This window comes from Fusarium redolens, assembly GCF_020744475.1.
Source record: "Fusarium redolens strain MPI-CAGE-AT-0023 chromosome Unknown BKA55scaffold_6, whole genome shotgun sequence".
NCBI lineage: Eukaryota > Fungi > Ascomycota > Sordariomycetes > Hypocreales > Nectriaceae > Fusarium > Fusarium redolens.
In genome coordinates this window covers 2,029,963-2,053,736 of record NW_025763669.1, presented here as the reverse complement: position 1 = coordinate 2,053,736, position 23,774 = coordinate 2,029,963, and the positions used below count along the sequence as shown (strand labels likewise).

The following is a 23,774-nucleotide window of genomic DNA, read 5'->3' as shown; positions in this document are numbered from 1 at the left end:
CTTAAACTATGACATTAACAAGTTGTGATGGCTACGTATTGTTCTTGAGTACCTTATACAAGCGGGTGAGGCGTTTTGTGTAAACCACCATCAGTCAGCATCACCAGATACCATCTTGACCGTTTCTTCCGCCCGGTACTTCCACGTACATCGCCATCACGGTACCTCAAGCTTACCCGTTTTTAGAAGCCATGCAAAGTAGTATCAGCCAGACAACTACAACGCCATCAAGTCGCGCATCACATCCCACTGGACTGGCCATGACCATGTGATGACTGACTGCCCTGTCTCTAAGGGCTATCGTTAGTTGCAGATGCACCTGCAGGGGGGTTCTTCTCGATCCCCAGCCATCTATCTGCACCAAGTGGTCCAGCACGAATATGGAAGCTCGGCTTGTGTATGAGCCTAGAAACTAGGTGCCTTTATTAGTTAATTAGAGCGCACACAAACGCGCAGGTTCTCTTTGATAGGTTAAGGTACAGTACTGTACAGCATGATTGTTGGGGTTGTTGGATTTGGTTGCGCTTGCGCTTGTTCTTCCCGTCGTCATCGCTCATGTCCCTTGCCTTTCACCTGCATATTGTGTGCGCCTCTTCCCCTTCTCTCCCTTTTCTCTCCCACAAACACACAACTTCCCAAGGACCATGCGCGATAGCTTCACCCTCCGCCTCGACTTGCCATCTAGACGCTCCGTTCAACCATGGCCGAGTTCAATCTGCTCCAGTGGACTATCATCCTCATTCTGATCGCTGTCATTCTGTCCCTCATTGTCCTCGTCCAGATCATCTCCTCTTACACGGCCGCGTACCAAGCGGCGCCTCTCGAGATTGCAACCTTTCTTGATACTGCCGACTTTTCCGTTCAGGAGAACGAGAGCTATGATCGTGACGTCGCAAAGGTGCAGCGCCTTGATGATAAGATCCGCTTGACACGGCTCATTAGGGAGATCCAGAAGACGGGCGATGATTTGCGCGAGGACATCAATGGCGTGGTGATAGAGGAGGACACCACCAAGCTAAAGACTTCCGCCAGACTGTTATGGGCGTCGAAGCGATCGAGGTTAGAGGATCGGGTTCGTAGGCTCGACATGCTACGCATGCGCTTCCTTGTCGTTTATATGGGCGTCGTCGCATCACAAACAAGCACCACTGCTCATGAGAAACCCTCTGCGCCGCCGCCTCCACCCCCTCTACCTACGGCAAGGGATCTAGAAAAATTACCCGTTTTTAAGACTCCAACTCGTCCTGCTCTTCCTAAAGGCTTAATGGAGGGTATCAGCAACCGTCCTCCCTTGCGCAGTTTGACCACCCAGGCTCTCGTTAATCACCCGGAGCCCATACCAAAACCCAGTCGCAAGGGCTGGGCGGGAGTTGTCCAGGAGCTACAAACATCGCCTAAAATGCATCAACGTCATGCTTCGATTGAGCGCGCAATGTCAAGGTCATACTCCAAGTCACCGTGATCTTGAAGCATCGGTTTGGTCTTAGACTTATGATTTCTTTACGTTTTGGTTTCTGGTTACAGCGACACGGCATAACTCTTTACAGGTTGTCCAGTGCGACGATACAGCATGGACATTACACAGTCCTCATTATACGGCGTTCTTAGTGCGGCCAGGTGGCCGCCAACATATTTACAAAACAGCATAGTCCGACATGACAGCGGACACTCACTGCAACCACAGGAAGCATGGTTGAATGAGCAATGATTAACGATGGGTTGGCTTGGCTAGGATGGGGCCTTGGAGGCTTGGTTTATGAGGAGTTTGGTTCATTAGTAGTTTCACTTCACTTCTGTAGATGGGATGATACCCCCTTCCCGCGGCCTTAAGTCGTGGTATTTCCTTAGGACGGTTGTTTCTTCCACTCTGTTTGTTTTTGGGTTATGGATCACTATTCATGATCAAGACATGCTTCTTCTTTTCATTTTGCTACTACTCCTGGAAATTTGCAGGACACAACTGTCTATCAATGACCAGAGATGGCTTCGGGACCGGTACCATTTCTCTCCCCGACTGTAGTATTGTTAGTTCTAGTTAGAGGAAAATCAGTTTATGACGTTAGCTTACCGTCGAGTGCCACCAAGAAACGGCTTACACAGTTGTAACACGCAACCTGTTGGTGTCAGGTCAAGTTTGATGAGTACAGAGGGACAAGGGACTGTCTTACCGTGGCTGTCAGTTCCACAATCTCTTGTTCGTTGAAATACTCCCGCAGACGATCAAAAGTCTCATCCTTGACTTGAACGTTCCTCGTCATCTCATCGGTGTACAGCAGTACAGACCATTGCTTCTCTGATAGCTCAGCAGGTCGCTCACCAAGGTTCTCCCCCTTGATAGCCTCCAGTCCAGCCTCAGACACACCACCCTTGACAGCTAGCGGCGCATGGTGCTTCCATTCGTACCAGGCCTTGTTGCACACAGCGATACGTGAGATTGAAAGCTCACGAATGTCGTCACTTAGAGAGGTCTTGGTACGAACAGCGCCGAGGAATGAGTTCCAGCCATCAGCAACGTGAGGTGAGTGAAGAAGAGCTAAGTCCAGAGATTGGAGAGGCCGAGGGGCACGACGCTCCTCTATGCGCTTTACAATAGCGGCATGCTCCTCGGACTTGGTCTCAGGAGGGTTGGATACGTAAGGGACTCTCATGATGGCGGATAGTCTGGTGTAAGTCGATATGAATATGAGAGCGTTGAGAGAGATAATGTTAACATAAAACGATGCTTGTCGTATAGGTTATAGAGGAAACGAGGCCAAGAGGGCAAGTTGTAAGAAAAGTTATACAAGAGGTATGGTATTCGCGTTTGGTTATATGTTCACCCGGGCATGCGCGGGGTCGGGTTTGAATCGCAACTCCCGACTCCACTTCCCGAAAACCGGCGCCGACAGACGGAGGTTAATTCCGGCATTTGACGTTTGATGTTTCTAGATTATGCGGATGTAAAAAGTAGCAAGTCTAAAACCCGCCGGAAAGAAAATAAGAAGTTTCCTATATCAATCATATTGGATATAAGGATCGGACTGTAAGTCGTAGATATTTGGGATAATTCATTCCGCGGCCTCAATCATGGTAAATTCATGGTAGAAAAGCGGTTCCTCTAAGCCTCGGGTACTGAGCTCGGAATTATTCCAGACCATAGATTGAATCTCTAGAGTTTTAGAATTGTATTCGGCCCTCAGTGTGTTGAGTTGTCAAGTGACGAATACTATATACAGGTTTATTTGATGATGATTATGTACTGAGCTGATGGCTGGATCAAAAGTAACTGTACATGCTCTCTATTTATTCTCGCATACTCTTCACCTTCTTCTCTCCTGTCGTTAATGATATTAAACGATAAACATGATCAGCTATGGTATTTTGTTGTTACAGTCTTGAAATAATAGCATGGGCATTACTCCACTACTGGATGTAAAGCTCTATATATGTACGGAACCTCAGATGGGAAGAGGCGTTAAGAGGCAATGGATGCGCTGAAGTTTAAAATTACATTCAAAGAGATGACTTCACAGACTTGCGGTGCATTCTAGTTTCACACAAGAAAGGGAACGACAAATTTCCACGTCTTTAAGAGGGTTTATTGTTCATCTTCACGAACCATCATCTCGAGATGTAGCTTGACTTAGTTGCTCCACCAACTCTGCCTGCGTATTGACGGACTTGCGTCTCTCGAAACTTGCACTCTTTTGATATGCACGAAAAAGGCCCAAAAGAATAAAGAGCTCACAAACAAACAAGGCAGAAGAGACTGAGACAAACTTTGCCTGTTAGTGGCTTTGGACTGACCTGCCCCGGTTAATTCATTGTGTTTTGTTCACCATAATAACTTGGATCATCAGTCACCCAAGGAACGCGTTGTGTAAGATCACGTGACAGGGAGCTCCAGCTTGGATCATTAACGCGACCTCACTTTTTCTCGCGTCGTCGCAACCTCCCGTCATCAGCTCTTTATCCCTTCAGCTTTCCCCCCGTCACTCTCGATCGCGATCCCATCAGAGACGATGGCCGAGATCAAGATTGACAGCAAGCTCTTCCAGGAGCGCATCTCCCACTTTGTTACTGCCTGGAAGAATGACCTGCGCTCCAAGGATGGCCTGTTCAACGGCGCTCAGTCCCTCATTGTGATGATGGGCAAGGTTGAGGAGATCCCCGAATTTCACAAGAATAACGCGATTCACGTATGCGATCCCAGGACGACTCGAAACGAATGCGATATGGATGTACTAACAATATTATAGTTTTGGCTTCTTGGATACGAGTTTCCCACAACCCTTATGTTGTTCACTCTGGACACATTGTACATTCTCACAACAGCGAAGAAAGGTGCGACCGCATTTCTGCCTGTAGAAAATGACTCATACTGACTTGAGTTTAGCCAAGCATCTCGAACAGCTGAAGGGAGGCCGATTTCCGATCGAAGTCCTTGTGCGAGGCAAGGATGCCGCCGAGAACGAGAAGCTCTTCATTAAGCTTGCCGATAAGATTAAGGAGGCAGGAGTAAGTCGGTTGAGAATTCATTTCCATTCGGTTCTAACAATGCGTTTCAGAATAAGGTCGGTACCATCGCCAAAGACACCTCCCGAGGACCCTTCGTCGATGAGTGGAAGAAGCTGTTCAACGAGCAATGCAAGGATGTGACCCAGGTCGATATTTCCGCCGCCCTTTCTACCTACGCCTTTGCCGTTAAGGACGAGAGCGAACTCCGAGCCATGCGAACCGCCTCCAAGGCCTGTGTTGCCTTGATGACCCCTTACTTCCTCGACGAAATGTCCAACATCCTCGATGCCGAAAAGAAAGTTAAACACTCCGCACTCGCCGACAAGGTTGACAAGAAACTCGACGACAACCAATTCTGGAAGTCAGTCGAGTTGCCTAGCAAGGGCAAGCTTCCCTCGGACCTCGATCCCGCTCAGCTGGACTGGATTCTGGGACCGTCGATCCAGAGTGGTGGCAAGTATGATCTTCGATTTGCTGGTGAACCCAACGACGACAATCTTCACGCGAACATCATCATTGCCGCCATGGGTCTTCGATATAAGTCATACTGCTCTACCATCGCACGAACTTACCTCGTCGACCCCAATAAGTCTCAGGAGAGCAACTATAAGCTTCTTACTCTCATCCACAACACTATCATCAAGGAGATCCGTGATGGTATGACAGCAAAAGAGGTTTATGGCAGAGCTATCAGCATTATAAAGAGCAAGAAGCCAGATATGGAGAAGCATTTCCTAAAGAACGTTGGTTGGGGTATTGGGTTGGAGAACAAGGACCCTACCTTGATTCTCAACGCCAAGAACCAGCGGGTTCTGAAGGACGGCATGACTCTTATCATCAACACCGGGTTCCAAGACATCGAGAACCCGTCCCCCCAGGACAAGAACAGCAAGATCTATGCGCTCGTCTTGACCGACACCATTCGAGTCACTTCGGCAGAGCCCGTGGTGTTTACGGCTGAGGCCCCAACAAGCGCCGATGCCAACTCGTTCTTCTTCAAGGATGATGAAGAAGCAGAGCCTGCCCCTAAGAAGGAGAAGAAGGACTCGCGAGTTGGTGCCGTTGCGACCAAGAATATCACAAGCACAAGACTTCGCTCAGAACGCACAACCCAAGTCGCTAACGACGACCTTGAGAAGAAGCGACGTGAGCATCAGAAGGAACTTGCAGCGAGGAAGCAAAGGGAGGGCCTCGCCAGATTTTCAGAATCCACAAGTGGCCAGAACGGTGGTGAGGTCAAGAAGTTCAAGCGTTTCGAGTCTTACAAGAGAGACAATCAGTTTCCCAGCAAGATCAAGAACCTTGAGGTTGTTGTCGATATCAAGAACAACACAGTCGTTTTGCCCATCATGGGCCGCCCTGTGCCTTTCCACATCAACACTATCAAGAACGCGAGTAAAAGTGACGAGGGTGATTGGGCATTCCTGCGTATCAATTTCCTTTCCCCTGGTCAGGGCGTAGGTCGAAAGGATGACCAGCCCTTCGAAGATGCATCGGCGCACTTTGTCCGAAGTTTGACCTTCCGATCGTCTGATGGTGAGAGATACAATGAAATAGCGACTCAGATCTCCAACATGAAGCGCGATGTGGTTAAGAAGGAGCAGGAGAAGAAGGACATGGAGGATGTCGTCGAGCAGGACAAACTCGTCGAGATAAGGAGTAAGTCAAAGCTGAACATGTTTCAGATCAATCGATGCTAACCAACATCAGACCGACGACCAGCTGTGCTGGACAACGTCTATATCCGTCCAGCTATGGAAGGCAAGCGAGTACCGGGAAAGGTCGAGATTCACCAGAACGGTATTCGATATATCTCACCCCTCAACGCACAACACCGAGTGGATGTGCTATTTTCCAACGTCAAGCACCTTTTCTTCCAACCTTGCCAGCATGAGTTGATTGTTATCATTCACATTCATCTCAAGGACCCAATCATTGTTGGCAACAAGAAGAAGACGAAGGATGTTCAGTTCTACCGAGAAGCCACAGACATTCAGTTTGATGAGACGGGTAACCGCAAGCGAAAGTACCGTTACGGTGACGAGGATGAGTTCGAGGCAGAGCAAGAGGAACGACGTCGCAGAGCCGAGTTGGATCGACTGTTCCAAGGCTTTGCTCAGAAGATTGCCGAGGCTGGTCGCAACGAAGGTATTGAGGTCGATATGCCTGTTCGCGATCTTGGTTTCCACGGTGTACCATTCCGAAGCAATGTCTTTGTTCAACCTACCACGGACTGCCTCATTCAGGTTGTCGAGCCTCCTTTTATGGTCATCACCATCGAGGAAGTTGAAATTGCCCACCTGGAACGTGTTCAGTTCGGCCTGAAGAACTTTGATATGGTCTTTGTCTTCAAGGATTTTACACGACCCCCTTACCACGTCAACACTATTCCCGTCGAGTTCCTCGATCAGGTCAAGGAATGGCTCGACTCCTCCGATATCGCCTACACAGAAGGTCCTCTTAACCTCAACTGGCCCACTATCATGAAGACAGTCACTGCAGACACCCACCAGTTCTTTGCTGATGGTGGTTGGTCCTTCCTGCAAGCTGACTCTGACGATGATGATGGCGAGGGTGAGTCTGAGCAAGAATCGGCCTTCGAGATGGACGAGGACGAATTCGATGAGGAGTCTGAATCTAGTGACGAAGGATCCGATTTCGGCAGCAATGCAAGCGATGACGATGAAGATGCAGAGCTCGACAGTGACGAAGAGGGTGAGGATTGGGACGAGCTCGAGCGCAAGGCCAAGAAGCGCGATCGGGAGAGTGCCATGGAGGATGAAGACCGCGGCGGCAAGAAGAAGCGCAAGCGCTAACGGTGACATGATGACTGAGTTTCGGGTGAGAAGATGATATTTTCGGCGTGAACTTGGGACAAGGAGACGCTGGTTGGTTGCTTCACCATTTGTACTAAAACATACAATTTTCCTAGTTGGTATTTACGTTTAGCTGCAGGCCCTCGACTTCCTTGAAGGGACCATGCAGGTAGGAGAACATCATATCTGAAATAGCTGGTCTGGGTGGGGAGATTTTTATAGTCCTTCGCTCATCGATTTCGAGGTGGTCAGGATGGGTTAAGGGCAGTTGTATCAGTCACAATAAGTTAAGATAATTCATGATTTTGAGCAATTTTAGACTATACTTTTCGCATCATATGATTGTTGTTCTGTGACAACCAGCCACATCTCAGAGGTACCATGGCATCCATTGCTAAGCGTCATATCGTCATGGGACTCTGAAGTGTGTATAGGTAATTCAATTCATTCTATCCTTATTCCCGAGTCGCAACACGCCCAAACTCCTTACCCATATAAAGATAAGTACGAAGCAAACACAATCCTTGCTCTTTCCCCTTCCCGTTTCCTTATATTTTTTCAAAAGGACAGGTACCTGCTCGGTGAAGGGCACACGAGGCCAACATAGCACGCGTTAAGAGACCAATGTTGAGGATATAAGTATCCCGAAACCAAAAGTAAAGCAACAGTTGGAGACCGCAAAAATGAGTAGTCGTACAGAAACACAACAAGACGTATGATCGAGAAACGTGATAAACAAAAAAGTGAATATGATCAAAAGCACTTTCTCAGAACGGCATCTACCAGCCCGTGAGTGTTGATTAATTCATAACCCCGATGATGTACGCGAGTTAGAATGGTGCAGACCAATGAGGGGCCAGGAGACCACCTGAAGCACTGGGCGGTGATCTGAAAGACGCGGGAGATGGGCTTATAGGGGCTGCGAGAAGAGCGCGCGAGTCGTCGCGAGCTGTCTAAGCTTCGCCAGGACGGAGTTCGCGACCCGAAGCGACGGCAGTGCTAGGACCAGACTTTGCACCAGGGGCGTTGTTCCATGAGAGATAAGTGTGATCTCCAAGTTTTCTATGATTGATTTAGCAGAAGGACGAGTGTCAGGCTGGAAGGGACAAACCTGGGGCGGATAAGATGAGTAACTGTAAACACGGTGCCGAGAACAATACAAACACCACCGACAACAACGTAGGCGATGCCGAGGAAGGGATTGCGTCCTCCAACGACGGTTCGAGTAGAAATGATAACGGACTTGGTGCCCTTGTACTTAAGCGTAGGGAAGCCTATATCGAGGTTAGATATGCTTGCTCAACATGAAGAAACAATAACTTACGGTAGTCAATCACTAGGTCATAGGTCCCAGACCACATAGCCTGAGTGTTGTTGCGCTGGTACAGTTTGCTGAAAGTAGGAAGACCAGCAGTCCGCATCCAGACCTGGAAAGCCTCCCATTCCTTGAGATTGGGAGGAGGCGTCTCCTTGGTGTATCCGTCGGGGTAGCGATCGTGCCAGTTGGGAGGGGGAAGGATGTCAGTGTAGTTGTACTGGGTCTGGCCGTAGAGATCCTTATCACTATCCCATGAGATCCCCGTGTTGTTTTGCATATGGTACACCCACGTATCATTAGTGTTGGCCTTGGGAGGGTTTGAGAGCACAGGGCTGGAGAAGGTATCGTTGAACATGGAGTTGGCGATCAGTCCGCAGGGATAGTAAGGCTTGTTACCCTCGCCATACAGAGGAGTGCAGTCCGAGTTATGAATATCGCTGTAAGATCGCTTGTGGCCCTTGAGCTGGTCGGTATCGAAGGAGAGGACATATCGGCGATGGTTCTGGTAGAAGTTGGTGAGGTGGTAGTAGAAGAGAACAGGCGGGCCCATCTCCTCTGGAATGGTGAACTTGAGATGGCACCGAGGGTTCGAGACGCTGACACCATTGTCGAGCTTAACGGTGACGTTACTCTCCTTGGCCCACTGCGCATTCACTGAAGTGTTTGAACTCTTGAATGCGGTGCTGACAGCACTGCCTGGCATGCCCCTGAAACCGCCGCCGTCCTTGCCGAGAGTGGGAGCCTTCTCAATACAATCGGTGTAGTCGAGTCGGATCTCTTGGACCTAGGTTTGCGCATTAGAATTGGGTTTGGCGGCTATAGTCCAACGTGTCAAGGGTGTTGTACCTGAGCGCTCGCGTATAGAAGAGCACCACCGATGGGAGCGAATATAATGCCGATGGCGAAGAAGAGAGGAAGGACAGTCTTTGGTGTGAGGATAGGCCTGTCGTATGGTATTAGTATCGAGGGGGCGATTGAGTAGATGGAATAAGGGTAGTTAGTCATGACATACTGCCAGGCCTTTAGACGCTGTTGTCGAAAGGCAGTATCTACGAGACATCAATTAATATGAGTTCTATCCCGTATTGCGCGTATTCTGCATAGATGATGCGCATCCGTGAGGCACACTCACTCGCAGGGCGACGGCTCTTCTTCTTGTCCGGCTGCTTCGGGCCATCATTCGAATCGATGGAATCAGTGTGGTCGATGCCACGAGGCTGCTCGTCGGCCATTGTATCGTCGTCAGAATTTGTAGATAATCCGATTCCTTCTGCGCGATTTGAGGGTATTTTTGTCGATAAAGGGAGTCGATATGTGGAGGGGGGAAAAAGATGCGACTTATGGATGAAGCTGACGGGGATAGAATGGATGGAGCGGTCGCGCTGTGGCTCGTGAAGCCTTACGTGTGTGTTAAAGTGGTACGTACCTCTAGCTCCTAGGTTGTTGCCCGCCTCCTTCCCATTCCCATTAGATCCTAGGGGTTGCAGGAAAATGTCAAGACCTCACCTATTTCAGGATAATAGAAAGCTTGTATCAGCTTTAGCTTTAGATGACTTGAGAAAAAGAAAGACCTAAGCTATGAGCTTTTGTTTAATTTTTATATCGTTCTCGGAAGTTGAAGTCTCTTTGATTCTGAGTCCATGATTAAATAGGTACCTACCTAAATGATACTTCCAATGGCTTATGCCCTCCAACGGAGTGGGCGGTGCTTTCGGACCCCGTTGGCTGGGAGTCTTTCGGGGTGAAAGTCCCCTGAAAGAGATGGCCAAGTGTAGATTAGCCTTGGAATGGATATTTTTACAGCCAAAGAATTATGCATATCTTGCCTTGAGCTAAACTGCCTGTTAATAAAAAGTATTGCTGCAATTACCATATCTCTTTAAATAATACCTATACAAGGCACTTGTATGTCTTTCGACTGAGGTCGATATCGAAAAGAAAAACATATTATACACCAACACCAAGTATATACAAATATTTATAATTTTATAAAAAATAAAAATAATACACCGACGCAGGCCTGATTCGAACAGACGCCTCCGAGGAGAATAGATTTCTAGTCTATCGCATTAGACCACTCTGCCACTGCGCCTTCTTGTGTGAAAAGAATGCTGTGGTTTTGCATCTAGATTCGTTTCCAGTTCTCTAGAGCCTCCAACACTTCCACTGACTTGTGGGTGTATTAGTCCTACAACATGCCTCACTCTACATGGCTCTCTGCTACAAATGAAGAGAACAGTCAGACCGTTTCTTACAAATCTACTACTTCCATCTATTGGTTTCAACGAGTCACAACGAGAATACGCACCAAGCCCTGCAATGTGTCAAGTGACGAGTTTCTGTTCTTCCTTCATCACAGTATTATGCGTATATATATAATTACATGAGTATGTATATACGCCTCTTCTTTCTTCTTTCTTCTGTCCTCTCTCTTCCTCTTATGCCTCCTCTTGCAATGCTGTAACTGGGACCGCCTTTGTGTTCTCGTTCCAGCACCCGCAAACATGTGCAAATGATAACTATAATAGGTCAAAACGTGTACGCCTATATACGTGCGCGCCGATCAACTGTATGTGATAGCCAAAACAAGAAATGCAGTCAAAAAAGAGGGTAGAGAGATCGCGATGCTCGTCAACCCGCATGATAAATAACCTGGACAAGCCTAAAGACACTGGGGCGGTGTTTTCCTCATCCGCGTCCCCCTGGAAGATTCGATAAGAAAAATACTCAAACTCCAAAAAAGACAATTCCTCCCGCTAGACTTTTGCAACTCGAAACAAATAGGTAAGGGATGTATGTCGGTTGAGGTGGTGTATAGGGATCTCTATCCCATTAGCATAAATAGGCCTGTCTTCGTGACCAGTCACTCTGTATGTGCACTGCAAACAGGGATGAAGTGCTCATCCATGCTTCTCTCGTGGTGCGCCGTTCTCACCCTCCTTATGTGGCTGAATGGCATTACCATTCGTTCTAGCTTTCGGTTTTAGCGAAGAGGAACGCTTCTCATCTTCCGGCTCCTCTGGGATTGTTGCAAACTTCTTCAGCACTTGTTTGAGGGCTGGTCGTCGGATAGGTTTGGCGAGGAACTCATCCATACCCGAGTCGATGCATTCTTTTACATTGCTCTCTTCTGAAAAGGCTGTCAAAGCAACGATGGGGGATGTGTAGCCCATCTCACGGATAAGTCGAGTACTTTGCAGCCCATCAAGGTTGGGCATTTGGACGTCCATGAAAATCACATCGAATGCCTGGTTCTTCTCCATTGTTGCTTTCACCAAATCGTAGGCCTCCTGGCCATCCTTCGCAATAGTCACGTCGTAAACGTCCTCAAGTTTCAGCATGCGGCTGACAACTTCGATGTTGGTTGAGTTATCGTCGGCAACCAGAACGCGTAACCTGCCTTGGCCACCCTTACTGGCAATGGCACGATCAATTTCAGCCATCTTTTGTTCTGCACTCTTGATAGATGGAGGGTCGGCAGCAAAGTATGGTTGACTTAAACCGACCAACCGAGGTTGTGGGTTGAGAGCACCGGCTGACTTGGTTTCAGCTGCAGGCTTCGGGGTGCCAGGGGCAACGCGCTGTGGCTCTATGTCGCTAGCATCTACGCTCGCTGGGCGGGATTTCACACTGCTCGATGCAGTACTGGAAGTTCTGGATCTAACTATTAGTGACGTCGTAAGAATTTCGCTGATGAACACTCACCGGTCCTTCACGTATTTTAGCGGTATCTGCATATTGAAAGTTGTGCCGACGCCCAGAGTGCTGCGCAGGCTGATAGAACCACCCATGAGACCTGCTAGCTGGTGGCAGATACTCAATCCCAATCCAGTGCCACCAAATTTCTTGCTCAGACCCAGATCTCCTTGAACAAAAGGCTCGAAAACCTTTTGCTGCATGTGTTCAGGTATACCTGGGCCAGTATCCTGTACCTCAAACTCGAACACATACGACTTGGCGCCTGGTGGAGGAGGCGTTGGGGATCGCTCCCGGACCAGGACATGAGGAGTCGCCTTGGGGTCCATGGGGTTGATGGACAGGGCAGTTCCTGTGCCCTTGAACTTCGGAATCGAGTTTCGGTTTCCTGAGCCCCCCGAGTTTGCTGAGCTGGCGCTTCCACGTTGTCGAGGACGCCCAGTCCGTGAGTTATTCCGTGAGTTCTTCGATATTGATGACGTACGGCTTTCATTCTCGGCAATGGCATCTGCTTCTCCGAGACACTTAATGCGGACTGAGACGCTACCATTGTGAGGCGTGAACTTCAAACTGTTGCTCACCAAGTTGATAATGACCTGAAGTATTCGGTGTTGGTCGCCCCATAGACACATGTCTTTTAATCTTCCAGTTCCATAGGGGCCAAGTGCTGGTAATCTTGTCTCACCATTCGTTCTATCTGGACTTGCGCTGATGTCGATGTTGTCGGAGCTGATGAACTCTACCGAGAAGTTGATCTTTCCTTCTCGAACCTGCTTGTCGAAAATGGTCAAAATCTGTGATCGGATATCGGCCAGACGGAATTCCCTCAGTTCAAGGTTAAGCTGCTGGCCAATCTGGTTCTTGGAGAAACTCAACAAGTCCTCCAAGAGATGAAGCAGCAAGTCGCCCGATTTGTAGAGTGTCTTCAAGGATTGCTTAATCCTAACGATATCGTTCTCTTCCATGCATACGGCACACATGCCAAGAATACCATTCAGGGGCGTCTTCAGTTCGTGAGAAATGTTGGCAATGAAAAGCGTCTTGCTCTCATTAGCCGCCTCAGCAGCCTTCTTGCTCTCCTCCAGCTCCCTTGTTCGCTCTGCCACCTTGACCTCAAGGGACAGATATTGTTTTACTAATTCGTCACTCATATCGTTAAAGGTTCGCGTCAGTTCAGTCAGCTCATCTGTAACGAAGTGCTTCCGATCATCGACTTTTGCAGGGATTTTGAACATCCGGCGAGCAACATCTCGATTTGAACTCGGCCCATTCGATTTACCCTGCATCTTTCGAATAAATTTGGCTATTGGTCCTCGCTTTTTCGATCGTCGTGATATTCCTCCAGAACTGGGAATCTCCTCTCCGAACTCGGAATCCGAATCGATGAATGAGTCTTCGTATCCTGGGGGATTGATTGACTTTTCTGTGGCCGCTTTGAGTTTTCGAATCGGCAACACACTGAGGTGAGCACATGGAACGACTAGCAAGGCTATCAAGCCGACAGTACCGAACACAGTTCCAAGCAGGATGTTTCGCAAAGTGTTGATCGGCTTGTAGGCTTCTGATCTGGCTTTCTCAACAATGACAGTCCAGTTGGCCAGAGGAGTTTGCGTCCGAGCGAATCCAACTGCAACACGGACGTTTTGTTCGTTGTGTGTGTTGAGGAGAGCGCTGGCGTTATTAACAGTATAGTAATGTTTTGTGAACGAATCCAATGCTGCTGGGTAATACTTGACAGGAAATGCCCTATTGCCGGTCTCGCTGACAAACTGATGAACATCATGACGATCCTTCTGTCCTTCCGGATTCTTAGGAGGAAGGACAAACTTGACCATCACATTACCAAATTCGTCACGGTTGGGAGTGTATGTCGCATTACTGGCGGGCTGAGTCTTGTTGAAACGATTTGATCGATCGGTAGGGCCAATCAACAAGACTGTACCCGTTTTCCCCAATCCTTCACGAGATTCCTGAACCGTGGTGAGTGACTCGGCAAGCGTAACCACTGTCATGTAGCCAAGGATGAAGGTATCGTTGTTGTCTCGAACAGGGATTGTTACGGAAAGGAGGGAAGCACTCTCGTTGAGAACCAAAGGGCCCAGTAATAAGCCACCATCGCGGGCAATCCGAACATCTGGGAATGCCTCGGCTGCAAAGGCTGTTGTGTTATTGCGCTGAGAACTTGGGCGTTCGAGATTGATATATGTAAGATTAGGAAAGAGAGTCGGTGGATAACCCTCATCAGAGTCGCCAAGTCGAATCTCGGAGCCAGTTGAACTGCCATAGGGCAGAATGATCTCTGGTGCTGAAGGGGAGGTCACATTGAGCAAACCGCCATCAGAAGCGCCCGTTTCATTCCTCGAATATAGCCTTACTTGTAACAGACCAGAACTAGTGCTGACAGCAAGTGCGCTCTCAAGATCTTCGCGGGCATCTTCCCAGTTCTGATCGCCAGTGTTATAGAAATTTGTGAGTGCTGCTTGAACGAGAATTCGAGAAGAAATTGTCATGGCAATGGTCTCAATGAGACCGAGCTCTGCAGAGATCCGGGATGCCTTGAGGGAAGCCGTGAGCTGTAGACCCTCGCGCTCGATGTCGACTACAAAGCGATTGACATAGATCCATGTTGGAATAGAGACAATTGCGAGGGAGACGAGAACGGCAAGAAGAACGAGGGCTGCAAGCTGCTCACGAATGGCGATTCGCATGGTAGGCAGGCTAGAAGAAAGAATTAGAGGGTCGAGCGCGGCGACGCGGCATCGTCGGTTGCGTTGGAACGGTTCAGTGCAAGGCGCAGACGAAGGAAGTCGTGCTAGTAAGGTGAATTGAAGTTAGAGCCGAGAGAGGTGAGGAGGCTCGCCCCGGCGCCTTGATCTTGAATACTCGGCTCGACGTCAAGATTCGGGATCGTACTCCGGCTTCGCTGGTGCTCGTCGTGGAGGGACTTGATGGTTGTGGATCGGTGATCGACAGCACAGCCAAGGGAGGCGAAAGCTGTAGCGAGACTGTGGTGTGCTGACTCGGCCTTCCCGGGGAATGGTAACGGTTTCGACGACAGGATGAAGCAAGGTTTGAAAAAAGGCTGAAGTGTCCTCCTACAAACGTCGGCGCTATTTGCTAGGCGAGTACTCGATCTTGTGCGGGCTGAGACTGAAAGGAGAGTGAGTCGTGCGAGTGCGTGCGAGGTCGCAGCTGCAGCTGGCGGATACACAAAGACGGCCCAGGACTGGGGATGTAAGAGCTGGGGGAGATGGGATTATGGATGGAGATTGGGAGGAGAGTGGTGTTGGAAACGGTAGCGATCGGCGGAGTCTCTTGGGGGCATGCGTGGGACTAAGCTGTCTGGGCCACTAGGCCGTCCTGTAGGCTGAACTGTCGCAGTGGTAAAAGCTTGGCCCTTGGAGAAGCCAACGCGTGGAGGGAAGGCTCAATAAACGGCTGTTGTAAGGACGTACATGAATTCGTTGCCACGGGTTGAATTTTGAGACGATATTCTTCAAGGACTTGTTGGATAAAGTTAAAATCCTTGCTGTGAATCGAATTCGGGAAGCCAAGAATGCGGAATTGCCATCGAGCTCGAACGAAACTGGAGCTGAACGAACAAGCAAATCAATAATACGGGTTGTTACCGGACCGAGCGGGTTACGCGGGATACGCATGTCGAGTTTGGCACTATGAATGTTCCGGCTGGACCTGAAGTTAGGTACAGAAGAGGTAGACCACAGTAAGGTACAGTACCTAAGCTGCGAGCTGTTCGCCCGTTTGGCGGATTGCTGCGTGGTCTGTTAATGTTAGTGGTCAAGCCACTCAGAACTAAACCACAAAGAGACTAATCTCCAGAATCCATATCATGCAATATCAAGGATGGCTATATCCATCAAAAGCAGACGGTATTCTCTTTTTACTTTGGTTCAGACTCGACATCAGGAATATGTCAACCGACAACTTCTTCCGCATGCATTATTACCCTTGGCGATAAGTGCTTATTGGCCTTTGGCAAACAAACTCCAAACTAGATTGAGTTCGGCTACGGGTGATGGACATCGACATGTTAGTAAAAGGAAGTGATCTTCAGCAACCTGGCCGATCGCGTACATCGATCAACAGCGAGGAAGGCCCTTTAAAAGAAACAATAAAATGCACGGACAGGGCACATTGAACCATTGGACGGGATGAGTTTCCAGCGAACCGGCTTCAGCCATCAACGGTGGAATTTGCTGGATGCGACGCGCGACAAGGTGATTTCCGCTGACAGGGCCAGCTGAGAAATGGATTTTCGTTGATAAATAAGGTTTGCTTGACCAGCACAAGTGCAGAGTCTACACGAAGTCAACCTTGCGGAGATATACAAAGGCTTGAGGATGCTACAAGGTGATACTATCTGTAGGCGAGTTTGGTCAACGTTGGATCTTATTAAGCTTATGCATGCTCCGTCAAAGAATGTTGCTGTGGGTTCTGTTTGAAACGTCCGATCCACTCATCTCCATGGCAAATTGACTGTCAATGGCAAATGCCAGCGGACGGCAAAGTCCGACGTACCTGGAACTGTTGTGAATAGCGCAAAGAGGAACCGACGGCGTTGTTAAGCTCGTCTTTAGTCAGGGCACTTTTCCAAGGATGGCTTTAGTGCCTCAGTCCCTTGAAACTACAGTATTTCACTTTTGAAGCATGAATTGACCCATCTCAAGATTAAATAGATAAAAAGGAAGAAAAGTTGGTCACGGACATTACTCCTCTGATGGGCTCTCGACTCCGTCGTTAATTTCCACGTCCCATCAAAAAGCGCAGGATAAGAAGCGAGCAGACCCCGGATAAAAACGAGAAACAGTGGGGACCTCAGCCAAGCTTTCTTTATTCCTAGATCTGAGTTTCGAGGTTGGATCGACAGCAACTTTTGCTTGGGACGATCCACTTTGAGAGGCACCTTTAAATGATATGATACGATCCATAGGGTCCAGACCTTTTTGCATAACCTATCAGAGGTCAAGACCAGCACCAGAATGTGGATAAATCTTTCATGATAAGCACAGGGATCATAATTGTTAGAGACTGCTCCTTGCTCTTGAAGTGCATTCCATCGTTAGCAGATGGAATGGAATGGAATGCAGAGGCATAACATAACATTGGATGCAATGACGTTGCAACCAGCTTCACTTCACATAGAGCTATAGACAGTATCGTCCGCCTCATTCCAGCTGAGAGACCCCTCAAATAAGCCACCATCCACTGCCACTGAGCCAACTGTCACTCTGCCGTAGCCTAGTTTCATCCCTAAACCAAGTTTATTTACTATTGTCGGTGTTTGATCAGAAATAACCACCTAGTTTCTCGATGCATAATCCCTGGTACTGTACCCAGTACCACGGGTTTCGCGAACGCCCTGTCCATGTAAGAGCTTTTCTAGCGCTTCGTCACCCATTGTTGCGGAGTCACCATCATGACATTGGGTACCAAATGTTTCAGCTGACAGGGAAGATGAATTCTTTAACATAAGAAAGGCTTGTTGAAGATGCCAAGTTCTCAGTCTATTAGCTAATATCCATCTCCTCGTCAAATGTAAACGAGGTCATTGTCAGCTTCAGTATCGCTCCATGACCCATTGTCTCCGCTCATCAACTCCCATCTCCTCCAAAATAGCTGTCTCTGCCTTCTTGATGTCGATAAATCTCTCAACAACTTCAGGACCAAGTAGTCCAGTCAACTCTTCATCTTCATCCAGGGCCGCAAGCGCCTCTTGTATGCTTTTGGGCAATCTTGCACTCATGTTGAGCTCTTCTCTCTCTGACGAAGACAGCACTGCAGGGTCCTTGGCGCAGTCTTTCCAGACCAGCTCTTCCTCGTCAGCAACACCCTTTGTACCCGCTAATAGGATCGCCGCAAGCGATAAGTAGGGGTTGGCAAGTCCATCGATGCACTTGATCTCCCAGTGACTACCCTGGATCTTGCGTAGTGGCACTTCACGGTTCTGGGTACCCCATGTTACCCAGGTTCCGCCTGCCCAGCAGCCGTCTACAACACGCTCGTAACTGACCATGCTGCAGTATGTGAACGCTGCAATGGCTCGGAGATGCTTCAGGACACCTGCGTAGAAGGGTTCGTAAACTTGTTTATCCGATCCGATAGGTGATGAGATAGACATGTGCATGTGCGCTGCTGTCCCGCATGACATGGCATATGGCTTAGGATGGAGCGTCATGCGGTATCCCTTTGCTGTAGCGCAGCTGCTGATAACTTCTCTGGTGTAGAGGAGAGTGTCAACTGCCTCAAGCGCCGATGCCTTGGGCAGAACAAACTCGTACTGCCCATTGGCACTTTCGGGATGCATTAACTCTATATACACACCAGCAGCATCGAGTTGTTCAACGGCATCTTCAAGGACCTCAATCACTGATTCGTGGTCCAGGGCCCGAGTGACCGACCACATATGTCCGTCGCTATCAAGTGGTACGAACTTGTTCTCTTGACCGCGACGGAAAAGCACAAGCTCGATCTCAAACCCGAGCGTAAACTCGAGCCCTTGCTCAGCTGCCTGCTTGAGTGTCTTCTTTAGGAGGGTTCGTGTACAGAAAGGCGCGGGCGTGCCGTCCTTTTCTTTGAAGTCACCCATGACACTGATATGCCCCTTGCGAGGACCAATACGAAGGCTGCTCAGATCGGGATGCAATCTATACTCTCCTGTCGGTGTGATACTCGGCACTGGCGAATCTCTTTGGTCGATTCCAAGGCCAGCCTTCGTCACGCCGAGTGTAAAGTCTTCGCCGTTTCGCAGCATGGACCAGACGCGGCGCATAGGAATTGCTCTCGCTCGGGACATTGCAATGAAGTCAGTCCAAGTTACCCGCAAGAATCTCGGTTCTTCCTTATTCTTGAGGAATCGGGCCAGTGTCGCAACGTACGTTTGCTCAGAAGACTCAAGACCTTGACTTGAGTCTGGTGGCAATGGCTTGAATTCTAATTTCAGATCATATAGCTTGTTGGCGTTGTTGAAGAGAATGTCTTGAACCAGCTGAGCTGCCTGTGTCCAGGTCATATCTCCCTTGTGAACATAATCCGCCAGCACAGTCTGCAACACGTCCCGTAGCTGATCCACGGCTATGATGTAAGTCTCCGGGAAGTAATGTCCGTCGGTACTCCAGAGAATCTTTGATACTGGGCAGAGCTCCAAGATTTGTCGAACTACACCTTCTTGTCCCTCGCGGCTGATGAAGGGAAACACTTCGCCAATGTCAGCGTAGACATTGCTGTAAACATTCGCCAAGTATCCCATTTCACGAGTGAAGGGGTAACTAGCATGAAGGAGAACGATTGGCACATCTGGGTATGTTTTGATGAACTCTTGTAGATGTGCAGGTGACGATTTGGATAATGTGATATCATTGTCTCCAAGACCAGTGTGAAACTGGACAGGTTTCTTGTGCTCATCCTCACTGTTCTGGATCAAGCCAGCCAGGATGTGAAGGAAGTACTCGTTGAGTGGCTCATGATCAAGTCTCTCAAACGGTTGAGCACCGTCTTCTTTCCTGGCGTCAAATATGAGCTGGAACTGTTGCATGATGATCTCAAGGTCGGTGACTTGAGTGACGACGAGACCTGTTCGATAGCAGATAACAGACTTGAAGCCAACAATTTCCGGGTCATCGAGAGCATCATAGATGGCGTTCATGAAATTCTCAACAGATCCTGAGAATGCCTCTGAAGGGTGTGAGAATTGACCACAGGCCTTCTCGATACAGCTCGCTGCAACCTCTTCGATTCGAAGGATGCGCTTGTTGGGGCTTCTTGTATAAGCATTGAGCGTGTGGTAAGGCTCAACATCAGCCGGATCGCCCAGAAGATCATCGACCAAGATGTTTTCGATGCCTGACATACATGTCTTTATCCACTCATCATAGTTGCCCTTTTGCTTTCTGGCGACAGCAGCCTCAACAGCTTCCCAAGTTGTCTCAGTGCCTAGATGGTTGGCGAGAACCTTTACAGCACGAAGATGTGCCAAGCTTGTCTTTGAGTCTTCAATGGCATCTCCATTGGCCTCGGTAGCGATGCATAGGAGAGGATGTTTCCTTATAGCATTCAGCTTTAAGAGAGGGTGGGCATGATGGTCGATGATAGGTGTTGTGTGAATGACACGCCGAAGAGCTTCTTCTGTATCGATTTTTATAGCCGCCATCTCTTTGTCGTTTCTTAGAGAGACGTCTCTGGTACTTGGTGTAGCTTCCAGTCTCTGGCTGAGGATATAAGGGCCGTTCTAAATTGCTCAGGTCAGCGTACTTGGTGTCGTTATAGATAAGGCTATTATCTGACAAGTCGGCGATATGACGTGATGAACGTTTTTATACCTCGCCTCTTTACGAAATTCGCAACTCTCGGAGCTCGGAAGTAGGAGCCTCAGAATGATTGAGGTTGAACAAGGTCAAGTCAAGGTCGAACGGTATCTGGCGAAATCTGCCACGGTTGACACACTCCAGAGTTGCATAACATAACATAATTGGGTATTGTTGCATATACCCTTGCATCGCCTTGTCTCGTCTTCCTCTGATCTGCTGATTCTTTGACGGGGCATTTGATCTGAGCCAAGCCCAATCAATTTTGACTTTTCACTATGTGACTCTTGATGGGCCTTGTGTTGGCAAAAGAGAAGCGTAAGAATCCGAGACTTGCAGATATTGGAGCCCTTCTTACTGGTCCATCTTGCATATGGTGATCAGGGTATGCTGGTAAAGATGAATTCCAGCGCTTATATGTATTAAGTAAGATATTGCTACAGCACCAAGACCTGGATTTGTCTCACCTATAACTCCTTGAAACCTTCAAAACTGGAATTCTTGAAGCCATCTGCCAATTTTGGAGCATCAGCTGTGAATGGTGTCACAGGCAAATACCGCGACACCAATGTCATGTAAGGGTAAGGCACACAACGTGGACAAATTCACCTTCCAATTTGAGGATGATCTCTTCAAGGATAGAGTTTTTTAAGCGGCTGCCGTGGAGATGCTACTGTGTATTTATGTGTAACGTTAATAAGGTTGAATTCTGTGAAAATTTGTGATGCTCCAGGGTAGTTGTAATTATCCCTTGCCGTCAACCCCAAACCGGATATTCCTGTCAACATCGAATTAACGAGACAGTTTCCGATCAACTGTCCCCAGCACTCAACAACTTCATAGGAACTAACCAGGTTGTCAGACTTATAACAAGAGCAGCTGATGTCCCCAGACAAAATGGCATCCCCAGCCACGTCTTCAGCCCAACCCCAAATAACGCCCCCATGCTTGTCTCGCAAGCGAGGAAACCTAGGATCTCACAGACCGCCAGCAGTCCAAATAGCATCCCGGCTCTCCCCTCCCCTGTCACCCCAACTAACATGGCGCGGCATACCGTAGGTAGACCTGAGCCCAGTGCCGACACGGCTAGGCCTGCAATGATGAAGGCTTCCTTTGTTACCATCATCATGCAGAGGCAGCCAGCTAAGAATAGCAACGAACTCGCACGAGCTAGAATTGAGCATTTGCGATGAGCTGGCGAACGAGCGAGTTTGGTCCAGAAATATGTGATTACAGGTGGCAGTATGCACAGGGTGAGAAGTGTGACCAGGCTTCGCAAAGATACAATGAGTACAGAACGGTCGAGGGGCCAGTTGAACTGTATGGGCATTAAGCGAACGGTGATGTCAGTCTGCACTGTTGCTAGTGGGATTGTCATGACAGAGCCAGGGAGAAGCCAGAGGAGAGGCCTAGTGAATATCGACTTGAAGGCGACCAGCACCGATGTTCTCTTGGGAGACTCCAAGCTCAACATGTCTGACTCTAGGCCATAGTCATACGGCCCAATGCTTGTGTCCCCCTGAGGCTGCTTTCGTTTGAGCGTTTCTGGTGTCAAGCTCACTAGGATGATACCGCCCCCGAATACCAAGCCCAAGGACAAGAAGAGTGGCATCCATATCGATGACGGAACAAGCTTTCCTGATAGCGCAGGGCCAACGAGCTGAGCAGCAAGAACAGAGGCGACAACCCACTGAAACCATGTTGATCTAGTAAGACTGGTCAGCAACTAGTTTATCTCGTCCTAAGAATATAGCTTGCCTCTTGGAGTCGGGCACCATGTCCGCAATGATAGCAAATACCATAGCCTCAGCAACACTTCGACCTCCACCAAAGAGAAGTGCGACACCGATACCCCATATTGCCTCGAGTGGAATCATGCTTGATTTCCAGCATACGAACATGGTGTATGATTCTGACAGTATCATGCTGAGGATGCTTGCACCGAGTACAGGAAGACGGCCGATTCGATCTGCGAGAACACCCAAGGGGAAAGCAACTAGGGTAGCTGTAGATTTGTCAGTCCTATGCACAATCCTAATGTGTACAGATATGAGTTGAGATGGAAACATACCCGAAATAGTGGGGAGATTTGCATCCCCATCATAATGAAGTTGAGTCGCTGTTGCACTGGCTCATCCTGACATTTCTCTTCTGGAAGAAGCCCAGGGCTATCGATGCGATGTACATGCTTGCATACAATATTTTGCATGAGTTTGATAGACGGTAGGTCGTTTACAGAGAGACCGAGTTGTATGACAAACAGAAAAACTGATAGAAAAGGGAGCAGATAGTCCCTCGGTATAGTGTATGGGCGAGACCACATTGTTTGCTAGAGAAAGGAGTGACCTGGCAAGTTAATTTTCTTGTGTAATGTTAGATGAATGATTCCAACATGAAAGAAGAAGAACACTTTGCTACGGCCGAGATCTTGTAGCCATGCGCCTATTGTTTGCTTGATAGTCATGTTTCAATAGGCACAATAAGAGATCCCTTGCAGGAGTAAACGCGGCACCCTTTGCCAGTGACAGGGTGTTTCAACCGTCACGAAACGTCTTGGAACAGTATTTTTACCTTTACGTACAGACATAATTATTCCAGAGCTTCCCGCTGAAGAATATCAGCATTGAAGCTGAATATCACGGGCCCCTGATACCCGAACTGGCCTGGGTGTTCAGTTCTTTCACACGAACTAGCAATAAACTGACAAAGAACCGAAACGTCGGTGGTACAGATCATACTTAGTAAAACAATTCAACATGTTATAACAATGCCGGCCATGTTTTGGAAAATCATGTTCCACAAGCTTCTTATTTTGTTGATATACAAATTGGCCTCGCAAACTGAGCGGCATGAGTTATGAAGTTGAGATTGCTATTAGCGAGAAACAATCACGCGGGCGTGGCCAATCAATTGAATAGGTAGCTATAGGAAAGCGTTATACCGAGTCATGTATGTATGTCAAGTATTGCCTCATCACCTTTCTATTGTTTGTCTGGTGTCTGTAACTATCCCCAATTGACTCTACAGTAACTCGACAATAGCTAAACGCAACAAACACCGAATCCCTTGAAGAAACCTTGCGAGCCATGTCATAAGATTTCTTTGTTTCTGCAATTAGTGATCGAG

The 23,774-nt window shown here is 48.5% G+C and overlaps 7 protein-coding genes and 1 non-coding gene across 8 annotated transcripts; 2 read left to right on the top strand and 6 right to left on the bottom strand.

The window, feature by feature from the left end:
- Nucleotides 1–700: 700 nt before the first annotated feature.
- Nucleotides 701–1,462, top strand: BKA55DRAFT_538128 (uncharacterized protein; the record flags this gene model as incomplete). The annotated part of the gene is made up of 1 exon (XM_046190002.1): nt 701–1,462. The coding sequence occupies one exon, from the start codon at nt 701–703 to the stop codon at nt 1,460–1,462; it is 762 nt and encodes a 253-aa protein (XP_046051319.1).
- A 505-nt stretch (nt 1,463–1,967) lies between these two features.
- On the bottom strand, nt 1,968–2,648 carry BKA55DRAFT_508353 (AhpD-like protein; the record flags this gene model as incomplete). Its single annotated transcript, XM_046187419.1, has 3 exons — nt 1,968–2,031; nt 2,059–2,114; nt 2,169–2,648. The coding sequence occupies 3 exons, from the start codon at nt 2,646–2,648 to the stop codon at nt 1,968–1,970; spliced, it is 600 nt and encodes a 199-aa protein (XP_046051318.1).
- Nucleotides 2,649–4,001: 1,353 nt separating this feature from the next.
- BKA55DRAFT_507591 (FACT complex subunit-domain-containing protein) lies at nt 4,002–7,313 on the top strand (the record flags this gene model as incomplete). Its single annotated transcript, XM_046187349.1, has 5 exons — nt 4,002–4,178; nt 4,239–4,323; nt 4,376–4,497; nt 4,548–6,156; nt 6,208–7,313. 5 exons carry the CDS (start codon nt 4,002–4,004, stop codon nt 7,311–7,313), a joined length of 3,099 nt encoding a protein of 1,032 aa, XP_046051317.1.
- Nucleotides 7,314–8,266: 953 nt separating this feature from the next.
- On the bottom strand, nt 8,267–9,863 carry BKA55DRAFT_508606 (ligand-effect modulator 3 family; the record flags this gene model as incomplete). Its single annotated transcript, XM_046187450.1, has 6 exons — nt 8,267–8,375; nt 8,425–8,587; nt 8,638–9,415; nt 9,478–9,574; nt 9,644–9,680; nt 9,764–9,863. The coding sequence occupies 6 exons, from the start codon at nt 9,861–9,863 to the stop codon at nt 8,267–8,269; spliced, it is 1,284 nt and encodes a 427-aa protein (XP_046051316.1).
- Nucleotides 9,864–10,641: 778 nt separating this feature from the next.
- On the bottom strand, nt 10,642–10,723 carry BKA55DRAFT_t142. The gene has a single exon. It is a non-coding gene; the product is annotated as a tRNA-Ser (tRNA).
- Nucleotides 10,724–11,274: 551 nt separating this feature from the next.
- BKA55DRAFT_329112 (uncharacterized protein) lies at nt 11,275–15,356 on the bottom strand. The gene is made up of 2 exons (XM_046185709.1): nt 12,337–15,356; nt 11,275–12,291 (listed from the first exon to the last, which is right to left on the bottom strand). Exons 1-2 carry the CDS (start codon nt 15,033–15,035, stop codon nt 11,532–11,534), a joined length of 3,459 nt encoding a protein of 1,152 aa, XP_046051315.1. The 5' UTR covers nt 15,036–15,356; the 3' UTR covers nt 11,275–11,531.
- Nucleotides 15,357–17,905: 2,549 nt separating this feature from the next.
- On the bottom strand, nt 17,906–20,494 carry BKA55DRAFT_592975 (uncharacterized protein; the record flags this gene model as incomplete). The annotated part of the gene is made up of 1 exon (XM_046195477.1): nt 17,906–20,494. The coding sequence occupies one exon, from the start codon at nt 20,492–20,494 to the stop codon at nt 17,906–17,908; it is 2,589 nt and encodes an 862-aa protein (XP_046051314.1).
- A 965-nt stretch (nt 20,495–21,459) lies between these two features.
- On the bottom strand, nt 21,460–22,573 carry BKA55DRAFT_592974 (major facilitator superfamily domain-containing protein; the record flags this gene model as incomplete). The annotated part of the gene is made up of 2 exons (XM_046195476.1): nt 21,460–22,354; nt 22,407–22,573. 2 exons carry the CDS (start codon nt 22,571–22,573, stop codon nt 21,460–21,462), a joined length of 1,062 nt encoding a protein of 353 aa, XP_046051313.1.
- Nucleotides 22,574–23,774: the final 1,201 nt, after the last annotated feature.